Source organism: Hyaena hyaena, unplaced genomic scaffold (genome assembly GCF_003009895.1).
Source record: "Hyaena hyaena isolate Hyena2069 unplaced genomic scaffold, ASM300989v1 scaffold_1428, whole genome shotgun sequence".
Taxonomy (NCBI): domain Eukaryota; kingdom Metazoa; phylum Chordata; class Mammalia; order Carnivora; family Hyaenidae; genus Hyaena; species Hyaena hyaena.
In genome coordinates this window covers 218,960-230,833 of record NW_024082051.1, presented here as the reverse complement: position 1 = coordinate 230,833, position 11,874 = coordinate 218,960, and the positions used below count along the sequence as shown (strand labels likewise).

The 11,874-nt window shown below is 39.6% G+C and overlaps 1 protein-coding gene across 1 annotated transcript in view; it reads right to left on the bottom strand.

Annotated features, from left to right (window-relative positions):
• The window catches only part of PRKDC (protein kinase, DNA-activated, catalytic subunit), a 191,052-nt gene that overhangs the window by 72,603 nt on the left and 106,575 nt on the right, over positions 1-11,874 (bottom strand). The window contains exons 49-52 of the mRNA XM_039223651.1: positions 6,346-6,489; positions 4,020-4,171; positions 3,285-3,416; positions 1,752-1,863 (exon numbers count right to left, since the gene is read on the bottom strand). Of these exons, the coding sequence (XP_039079582.1) occupies positions 1,752-1,863; positions 3,285-3,416; positions 4,020-4,171; positions 6,346-6,489 (540 nt within the window). The remainder of the gene's footprint in view (positions 1-1,751; positions 1,864-3,284; positions 3,417-4,019; positions 4,172-6,345; positions 6,490-11,874) is intronic.

Sequence of the window (11,874 nt, the reverse complement as noted above, 5' to 3'; positions counted from 1 at the left end):
GCCTCCCCCCATCTCTCTCTCCTTCCACCCCCAAAAATAAAAATAAAACATTTAAAAAAAATTTTTAAAGAAGTACCAAATTCACATCACACCAAGATCCTTAGGACAAAAAAGTACCCAATTCTATTTTGTCAAACACATTTCCCTCAGATACATCAATCAGCCTCCTCTCAGGATAAAGTGCCCTTCCCTCATGTGCAGCTTCACGGCAGAGCCACAGCCCAACTCCTCCCATCCAGAGGACTATGTTTTCACCAAGAAGTCCTCATTTTAATTAAACCTCACTTTACAATGTGCAGCCTATGTGGGTTGTGGTTTATTTTGCGAGCCCCCATTATCAAAACAGCTGTCGCCCCCAGGAGTGTGTCGGGCTGGCCTTCACTTAGATTCAAACCAGGGAGACCTCAAACACGGAACTCTGAAAATGTTAGAGGTTTGAAAATTATCACCCTGTTGACTTCTTACAAAAATCCCATGTAAATAAATGGGACTGGTTATAATTTTCCCATCCTACCCACAAGAAAAGTAAGGCTTAGTTTCAGGGTTAGTGAAAGCCTTAGAAACGTAGGAAAATCATTACGGCTGTTCCCAAATCTTTACATCAAATGTAAAGAGGAAATGTGCAGAAAACTCAAGCCCGGCACCACAGAGGGGGAAGAAGTTCCCCAGTTGTTCAAGAAGGGTGAAATTGAATATAAGAATGTAATAGGCAACCAACGGAATGGGAAAAGAGAGTTGCAAATGACATATCAGATAAAGGGTTAATATCCAAAATCTATAAGGAACTCACCAAACTCCACACCCGAAAAACAAACAACCCAGGAGGCTGGATGGAGGGCAGGGGAGTAAGGAGGAAGAGGACCAACATCAGAGCTGGAGAGGTAGCCAGGAAACATGGAGCCAAGGAAGGGAGAGGAAACTGCCAGGGGGTAGGAAGAGAGCCCAGAGAGGATCCTGAAGCAGTAATGAAGGGAATCAGGAGGAATGATCAACTGTGTCATCCTGGACATACTGCAGTGAGACCTGACAAGAACGGCTTATCACAATGAGTGACAACAGTTTAGGAGGCTCCAAAGCACACAGCCCCTCACTTGTCAAGCACAGGGGGACAGCGGTATAGCAGTAAGCATCATCCCACTACCCTACTTTCAAGTAGGTTAGAACATATAACTTACATACACCTTCAATAATATACTTTATGGAGAACTGTAGTACTCTGAATATATACTGCAGTCAAAGATTCATTAGGTTCTTCTAACAATCCTGGAAAGTCGACAGAGCTCCGAAGACTGAGAAAGACTCCTTAAAGTGCCCTGTCCTGTCTGATAACTATATTACGTCCCAGATTGGAAGTGGAGGATTTTACTAGTTTACTTACCCCTAACTATAGCAAGTATCTACCAGAATAATTTTCTCCAAAAGAAACCCTGACACTACTTTCTAAGGAATGAAAGCTGGTTAAACACTCCTGTCCTGGCTTTAACAATGAAAAGTTAGTTACCAATCTTTAAGGTTTACCAAGTTTTCAAGTGTTTTAAAAAATCCCAAAAAAAAAAAAAAAAAAAAAAAAAAATCCCATGTCCTCTTTTAAAAAAAATCGAGCATTATATATACTAGGAAAAAGTAAAATAGTAATAAAGGCAGAATGCCCACTCTGATTTATTACAGTATAGAGGATATAGGTAACAAGTATCAGAGTACATCAAAACTGAAAAAGCACTATTTGTTTAAAATTGCATTAACACACTTACCTTTTCTCTCTTAGTAACATATTGAAGCGTAAGTCCTAGGACTTCTGCGGCCGCTGCATACACCTCTTTATATTTTACAAAAGACATATTACTGACCAAAGCTTGAAAGTACCTGTAACAAATATAGAAAATATACATCAAATAACACATTCTGTTGACATAAAAATATAACAACTTTGCTCCTCACCAGTTGAGAAACTATTAAAACTTGATCCAAATTACTTGTGTGAAAACATCTGTGAAGATGTACTGAAGGCTCTGACATCATGACCAGGAAGGCACGTGAAAGTCCACAGTTCAGTCACACGGGACCTGCTGTAGTCAAAGCAAAACACAACGCTGGATCCTTTTAAAAAAACTGCAGTGAAAGAAAAGCTACTAGCAGCCAAGATCGTGACTTGCTGACCCTCTTGCCTGTGACAAGAGGAGGACAAGACCACGAGCAGGGGGCACAGGCAGCTCCCAGACCCCGTAGGCCCAGGACGTGGCCTCCAGCTCCAGAGAAGCTCTATGTAGTTGTCACTAGGGAATCAAAGCTCAAAACAAGCAACTGACCTAAAAGTAAACTATCTCTCATTGACTCTTCATGGAGTCACCTGCTTGTGAAACGGAAGACCTGGTGGCAGGAAGCTAACACAGGAGGACCGACCAGATGGAGTGAGACACTTCCAAAGAAATGGCAAAGCTTGGAAGGGACATACGGAAACCTATAGTAACCATAATGCAAGTGCTGACTTTTCAAACCTCCCCAAATAGTAGGACAATGAAGTGCCAGTCCATGACAGTAGAGGACTCTCTCACTGGTGCTCACCCTCCCTCCCTCTGATGTCAGGATGCATCCACCCTCATCCACAGGAGGTCCTGACGGAGGGCGCAGGGCCGTAGCTGTGGCAGAAAGCACAGCAGTGGGGCAGCACAGGGTCCAGGCATCCCTTTCACACCACGACCCAGACATGAATGGTCCCACAGAACTCATGTTGCTTTTGCGGCAAACGCTGAAACTGGGATTGTAGAAAATACCTCACACCTCTTATTTGATAAAACACCCTTGGAAAAATATACCAATTCTGAAAGACTTAACTTCCTCATTCATTCCATTAACATATTTCTTCTCCCAAATGACCTCTAAGCCCAACTTCCTAAATTCTGACAGAAATATTTTTAACATGGATCTATGTCTTAAAATTTATAAAACTTAGGGGCCCTGTGTGGCTCAGCTGGTTAAGCGTCAGACTCTTGGTTTCAGCTCAGGTCATAATATCATGGTTTGTGGATTCAAGTCCCACACTGGGCTCCTGGTTCATGGGTTTGAGTCCCACATCAGGCTCTGTGTTGACAGAGTAGAGCCTGGACCCTGTTTGGGATTCTCTCTCTCTCCTGACCTCTTTGACCCTCCCACACTCACACATGTACTCTCTCTCAAAATGAATAAATTAAAAAAAAAAAAAATTAGACCATACTCCAGTGCATCAATCCAATTCACATATGCTTTAACCTAAAATAGAAGCAAAGCAAAGACTCCTCAATACTCACTTTATGCTCTCTATGCCACATTCTGGGTCATACGGGGGCAAGTTATTGGCCATTATAATGCCTAATAATTGAATTCCTACTGAATTGTCTTTGGAATTAGGATCTTTACTGGAAAACTTTTCAAATATTAACCTGAAACATAAGCATAAAGGATAGGTATAGATTATTATGTAATAAAATAAGCACAGCAAGAGATATAAAATTTTCTATGGCTAATTTTCAGGGTAAGAAATACTTTATCTGTCCCCAAGTCTAATACCCTTTTTGCTAACACTATCTTTGTATACATTCAAGTTATTCTAGCTGTGGAACACACACAAGTCTGTATTTCTTATGATCTAATTACTTGCCCCAATCTCTGTTAGTTGATACTGAAACCTTTGGAAAGTTATAGCTGGCCTCAGGCTGTGCAGTCCGACAGTTCACCCCTGGCCTGGGACAGTGAAGGGCCGGGTGCACCGCACATGTCCAGTGTCCCAGAAAAGGTAGAGGTGAACTGGGAGATAGAACTGGAGCCACCAGGAGGCAATGACTGCACAGAAGTGCTGCTGGTATCAAACTTTGGAGGCTGTGATTTTACTAGTAGCACTGTTATACCTCTACGAATGATTCAATTTCAAGTTATATTTCTTCTTCTATCATTTCAAGTAATTAAACTTCACTGTAATCACCATTTACAACATGCTACATTTTAAAAATGCCCAAACAATACTGCAAAATATAGTAAATTTATACCTGTAAGGGACAGATAAACAATCCTTCCAGCATTCAACAAGGGTTTTTATAATTTCAAGGTTATGTCTAAACACAGCTCTTTTTTGATGAAAAACATGTTTCATTAGGAAATGAAGCAATCGATTTGCTAATACTTCATCTTTAGGGACCCCCTAAAAAGGTACAGAAACTCTATGTTAATATGCAGCATTCTATACTGGAAAAGCATTATTTATTTATTATTATTTTTAAAATACAATTTATTGTCAAATTGGCTTCCATAAAACACCCAGTACTCATCCCAACAAGTGTCCCCCTCCATGCCCATCACCCACTTTCCTTTCTCCCCCACCCCCATCAACCTTAAGTTGGTTCTCAGTATTTAAGAGTCTCTTATGGTTTGCCTCCCTCCCTCTCTGTAACTTTTTTCCCCTTCTCTTCCCCCATGGTCTTCTGTTAAGTTTCTCAAGATCTACATATGAGTGAAAACATATGGTATCTGTCCTTCTCTGCCTGACTTATTTCACTGAGCATAACAACCTCAAGTTCCATCCACATTGCTACAAATGGCCAGATTTCATTTTTTCTCATTGCCATGTCACATTCCATTGTATATATAAACCACATCTCCTTGATCCATTCATCAGTTGAAGGACATTTTGCTCGTTCCTTGATTTGGCTATTGTTAAAAGTGCTGCTATGAACATTGAGCTACATGTGCTCCTATGTATCAGCACTCCTGTATCCTGTGGGTAAATTCCTAGCAGTGCTATTGCTGGGTCATAGGGGAGTTCTATTGTTAAGTTTTTTGAGGAACCTCCACACTGTTTTCCAGTGCGGCTGCAGAGAAAGCATTTTTTAATCCAACAGTCCATTTATAAAAGAAACCTGCCGTTATACTGAGGCTTCTGGTGTAAAACCTATGTGTGATTTTTCAAGAACAACCACAGGCAATGACAAAGGCTTGCGTGGGAGGCCTTATGGGCAAGCTGTCCTCCTGCAGCAGGCCAGAATACAGCCAGGGCTCTGCAGTCTCAAAAGGAGTTACTGTCAGACCCTTACCATCTACCTTCCACACCCCCTAGACTGGTCATGCTTGTCACATGTTCACACTTCATTTCTCTTTATCTTCTTCAGGTATCTCTGCTGAGGGCTCCTTATGAGAGGAAGAGCTGCTTTAAAAACACTTTTCTCCTGACTTAGTCCCCAGTGCTTTTGGACTCCCATCCCTTCTCCTTCACCCTCCTCCCGATTTCATGGTCCCATAAAACTGCTGGAGCCTTTAATTCAGGGGTCCCTCAACAGTGAGATGAGCCTCAGATCTGTGCTAAATCACCTGACCCTCGACCAGACAAAGCTGCAATGTTCCATGGGGGAAATGGACAAGATGAGTCCTCTTCCTTGGGCTTTAGCCTCCTGCTTCTACCACAAGTGATAAAAGGCTTCACTTGATTCTCACTTTGACTCACTGTTGCTTTATGCAGCTACTCTGACACCTAGCAGTTCAGCTCTTTCAAACTCAGCAAAGCACCTGACATTTAACTCAATCTTTCCCAATGGTTCCCAAGTTAAACTAAATACACTCAATTTTTTTCATGTTATTAAGCAGAGTAAAATGATTTTATCACATTGAAAGTAAGAAATATAAATCTGGTTAACTGAAATAAGATAGGCACATCCAGATATAAATACATGTAAAAGCTCTATGTCCACATATTATGTTTAGTAAGGAATGTGCTCAGAATATTATTACATGTAAACTTTTGAACATTATTAGTGCTAACATTTTTATGTGAATGGGCAAAGCTCCAGCACACACAAATCTATACTGGTGGAAGTCACAAGACTGTCTCACGACAACATAGTATCATTCACCGAGCGGCCACTGTTTGGGCAATCTCAACTAGTAATGGGTCCATGTCAATATTAGGGAAATAAGTAAGTTGGCCAAACAAATGCTAAAGCATCCATAGACTTTAGTTATAACAGAATTTTTTGGGACCTCATATTCAGGGTCTACTGACATTTATTTCACATTTATTTTTAATAAATCATTAATCTAGTTTCCAAGCTCCTAGCAAGTAAAAGCAATAAACAAAACAAAAACCAAACACCTGATAGCTTAAAATTAAAAGCAAAGTCAGAGGCATTATCAAAGCAGACACCTAAGAAAACAGAGCTAAGCAGTATGAAGCCATTTAGTACAGCAGCACCACAGCAATATGACGTGTTAAAAATGATGACTCTTAAGTCATTAAGAGGAGCTTGGACTATCTGTCACCAATTCTGTTTATGATATCAGCAAGAGACAGACACAGCACTCCATAAAAGACGCATCCATTCTTACCACAGGAGTAGCAATTCCTGTCCATGAAAGAACAGTAACCACGATCTCGACCACCATGTAGTGAATTCCTTCTCCTCCGTTGTTTTCAGAAACCACCAGCTGCAGCAAGGGGCCGAGCCAGTACTTCGCATAAGGGCGAAAGACCTAGAAGAGAATTTAAAAGTCAAATAACAAAAAATTGTTTTGAATTCCAACAGTTACCGTGCTTAATCAGATCAGATTCTCTGCTAAATTTTCTCTCAGGGGTCCTGGAAACCACAATTCGAGGGATATGGATTATTGATCTTTTCTTTGTTGAAAACTTGATATAACTGTATTCTTAAAAATCAAAATGAAAGATTTTTTATCAATCTTGTCCTATCTGAATAATATGCAGCTCTAGAGAACTCTCCTGTTATTTTATGCAAATGCACAGGGTATATGAAAAACGAGAATATAGAAATTAAGTAGGTGCATGTGGCTAATGGTTTTTCATTTCTTCTTGTATTATAGAAGTCATTGTGTTATTGTCGTCATTTGCCCAAGACCTCTTAAATCTAAATAAAATGTACCCGTATACTAAATTCGATTTAGTTTTAGAAACTGCAAGAGAATGCTATTTTGATGCAAATGAACGGATTAAAATATAATTCAAGCTACCTATCTTCTTAACCTTTGCCACTTCTATTTTTATTAAATAGGTTTTCTCAGGGGTTACTCTCACAGCTTAAATCTGTGTGCTCTCAAATCTTTTTTGTTTATACACCCCATAAATAAAAAAAGTTCAAACGCTCTCCATGTATATCTATTGGTTTATTTATAAATTACAAATACAAACTTCTTTATTATTAAATGAGACAGAACCTGACTTACGATGGTTCAACTTAAGATTTTTGGACTTAATGATGCTGTGAAAGCCTTACGCTTTCATTAGAAACTGTACTTTGAACTTGTATCTTCTCCTGGGCTAGTGGTGTGTGGGATGATACTCTCAAGGTGCTGAGCAGGGCCAGCGGCACCCATGGCTCCCAGTCAGCTCTGCCATCAGGAGGGTGAACAACTGGGGCGCCTGGGTGGCTTAGTCGGTTAAGCGTCTGACTTTCACTTAGGTCATGATCTCGCGGTTCGTGGGTTCGAGCCCCGCGTCGGGCTCTGTGCTGACTGCCAGCTCAGAGCCTGGAGCCTATTTCAGAGTCTGTGTCTCCCTCTCTCTCTGACCCTCCCCTGCTCACGCTGTCGCTCTCTCTCTCTCTCTCCTAGAAATAAATAAAAATATTTAAAAAAAAAAAAAAAAAAGGAGGGTGAACAACTGATACACTTAAAACCATTTTGCACCCATACATCCATTCTGGCTTTCACTTTCAGCACAGCATTGAATAAATTACATAAGATATTCAGCATCTCATTATAAAATATGCTTTGTGTTACATGATTTTACCCAACTACAGACTGACATAAACACTGTGCATGTTGAAGCAAGGTGAGACTAAGCTATAATGTTCAGCAAGTAAGGTGTACTACATGCATTTTCAACTTAGGATAGTTTCAACTTATGCTGGGTTTACTGGGATATAACTTCATCATAAGTCAAGGAAGATCTGTATGATAAATTAATTTAAAAGTTGAAATTTTATCCAAAACCAGAAAAAGACTCCATTAAATAAGAGAATGAAAAGCCAATGTCCCTGATAAACATGGATGCAAAAATGCTCAATAAAATATCAGCAAACTGAATCCAACAATACAATAAAAGAATCATTCACCACAATCAAGTGGGATTTATTCCTGGGCTACAAGGGTGGCTCAATATTCACAACTCAATCAACGTGATACATCACATTAATAAAAGAAAAGAACCATATGATCCTCTCAACAAAGTAGAGTTAGAGGAAACATACATCAACACAATAAAAGCTGTATATGAAAAACCCACAGCTAATGTTATCCTCAATGGGTACAAACCGAGAGCTTTTCCTCTAGGGATGTCTACTCTGACCACTGCTATTTAACATAGTACTGAATGTCCTAACCACAGCACTCAAACAACACAAACAAATAAAAGACATCCAAATCAGCCAAGGAAGGAAGCCAAACTGTCACTATTTGTAGATGACATGATACTCTATATAGAAAACACAAGACTCCACCAAAAAACTGCTAGAACTGATAAACAAATTCAGTAAAGTCGCAGGATACAAAATCAATGTACAGAAATCAGCTGTACTTCTATACACCAATAATGAACTTGCAGAAAGAGAAATCAGGCAATTGACCCCACTTAGAACTGCACCAAAAACCACAAGATACCTAACTGAAGAGGGAAAAGATCTGGACTCTGAAAACCACAGAACACTTATGAAAGAAAATGAAAAAGACACAAAGAAAGAGAAAAACATTCCATGCTCATGTATTGGAAGAACAAATAGTGTTAAAATATTGAAACTACCCAAAGCAATCTATACATTCAATGCAATCCCTATCAAAATAACACCAAAGTCCTTCACAGAGCTACAACAAACAATCCTAAAATTTACATGGAACTACTAAAGATCCCAAATAGCCAAAACAATCTTGAAGAAGAAAAGTAAAGCTAGAGGCATCATAATTTTTTTTCTTTTTTTTGTTTTTTTTACTTTTTTAAAAATTTATTTTAAAAACTTACATCCAAGTTAGTTAGCATATAGTGCAACACTGACTGCAGTAGATTCCTTTTTTTTTTTTTTTTACAAATAGTTTATTGTCAAATTAGTTTCCACATAACACCCAGTGCTCATCCCCACAAGTGCCCTCCTCCATGCCCATCCCTCCTCCCCCCCATCCATCAGTCCTCAGTTTTTGTCAGCATTCAAGAGTCTCTCATGGTTTGCCTCTCTCCCTTTCCCCCACCATTTCCCCCTTTCTACTCCCCCTTGTTCCTCAGTTAAGTTCCTCCTAATCCTCCTATATGTGCAAACATATGATATTTGTCCTTCTCAGAGGCATCATAATTTTGGACTTCAAGTTCTATTGCAAAGCAACAGTGATTACGATAGTATGGTACTGGCACAAAAACAGACACAAAGATTGATGGAACAGAACAGAAAACCCAGAAATGAACCCACAACTACACGGTCAACTAATCTTTGACAAAGGAGGCAAGAATATTCAATAGGAAAAAGACAGTCTCTTTAACAAATGGTGCTGGGAAACCTGGACAGCAACATGCAGAAGAATGAAACTGGATCACCTTCTCACACCATACACAAAAATGAATTCAAAATGGATGGAAGACCTAAATGTGAGACAAAAAACCATTAAAATCCTGGAGGAGGACATAGGCAGTCACCTCTGACATCAGCCACAGGACTTTCTTACTAGATATATTTCCAGAGACAAGGGAAACAAAAGCAAAAATGTACAGGGACTTCATCAAAGTAAAAAGCTTTTGCACGGTGAAGGTAACAATCAACAGAACTAAATGGTCATCTTCTTTGAAAAAGTGTCTATTCATGTCTTCTGCCCACTTCTTAAATGGGTTGTTTTTTGGGGTGTTGAGTTTGAGAAATTCTTTATAGACTTTAGATACTAGCTCTATATCAGATATGCTATTTGCAAATATCTTCTCCCATTCTATAGGTTGCCTTTTAGCTTTGTTGAGGCAACCTATGCCTAAAAGGCAACCTCCAGAATGGAGGTTTGCAGGTGACTTATCTGATAAAGGGCTAGTATCCAAAGTCTATAAAGAACTTCTCAAAACTCACCCCTCCTCCCAAAAAATAAGCCAGTTAAAAAACAGGCAGAAGACATGAATAGGCTTTTTTCAAAAGGAGATCTATAGAGGACCAGTGGACACGTGAAAAGATGCTCAACATCACTCAGGGAAATACAAGTCAAAACTACAATGACATATCACCTCACACCCATAAGAATGGCTAAAATTAACAACACAGAGGGGTGTCTGGGTGGCTCTGTTGGTTAAGAATCTTGGTTTGGGTCAGGTCATGATCTCACGGTTCGTGGGATCAAGCCCCACGTCTGGCTCTGGGCTGACAGCACAGAGCCCGCTTGGGATTCCCTGTCCCCAACTTGCACATGCTCTCTCTCACTCTCAAAATAAATAAAGAAACACTGAAAGAACCAACAGGGAAAGAACAGATGTTGGAGATGGTAGGGAGCAATGGGAATCCTCTTACACTGTTGGTGGTAATGCAGAGTGGTACAGACACTCTGGAAACAGTATAGAGACTCCGCAAAATGTTAAAAATAGAACTACCCTACGTCCCCTGGGTATTTACCTAAAGAATATAAAAACACTAATTCAAAAAGATATATGCAGGGGCACCTGGGTGGCTCAGTTGGTTAAACATCTGTCTTTTGATCTCAGTTCAGATCTTAACCTCAGGGTCATGAGTTTAAGACCTGCACTGGGTTCCACACTGGGTTTGAAGCCTATTTAAGAAAACAAAACAAAAAACAACAAAAAAAAGAAAACCCAAAACAAAGTGATACATACACTCTAATGTTTACAGCAACATTATCTACAACAGCCAAGATATACATGCAGCCCAAGTGTCCATCAATTGATGAATGAATAAAGAAGATGGTCTGTGTATGTGTGTGTGTGTGTGTGTGTGTGTGTGTGTGTGTGTAAACTGAGCCATAAAAAAGAATAAAATCTTGCCATTTACAACAATGTGGATCGAGGTAGAGTATTGTGCTAATAAGTTAGTTAGAGAAAGACATATGCCATATGATTTCACTCATATGTGGAATTTAAAAACAAAACAAGCAAATATGGGGGGGTGAAAAAGAGAAGAAACCAAGAAACAGACTCTTAACTACAGAGAACAAACTGACGGTTACCAGAGAGGAGATGGGTGGGGGAGATGGGTTAAATATGTGAAGGGTTTTAAGGAGGGCACTTGTGGTGAGCACTGGAACCTGTATTTAAGTGATGAATCACTAAATTCTACACTTGAAACTAATATTACACTGTATGTTAACTAATTGGAATTTAAATAAAAAATTAAAAGAAAATAAATAAATAAATAAATGTTGAAATTTTAATAATAAATATAAACACAAGTTCTAATCTTTTCTTCCATAAGACAATGGACTATCTGGAACATCTCCTTTTGGAAACAATTCCCCTCGTCCTTCCTGAGCCCAGACACGCACCACACCCCAGGAAATCTCTCAGTGATATCTCAGAGGCAACTCACATCCATGTGTGTGAACAAGTTCAGCATGCTTCCTTCTCAGCCTGCTTACCAACTACTCCCAAGCTACTAAGAAATGATCCAAGAATGAAGACACCAGCTCCCTTTTTGGTAGCCATCAAGTCAGCACTCAGGAACATGAGCTGGAAATCACGTGTGACCCCAAGTGTTATTGGTTGGACTGTGTCCTCCAAAAGGATACTGACCCGATTTAGAAATGGGGTCTCTGAAGATTATCAAGTTAGGAGATGTCATTTGGGTGGGCTCTAATCCAATGACAATGTCCTTATTAAAAGGGAAAATTTGTACATACTGCGACAGATGCGAGGGAAAAGCCAATGTGAAGACTCAT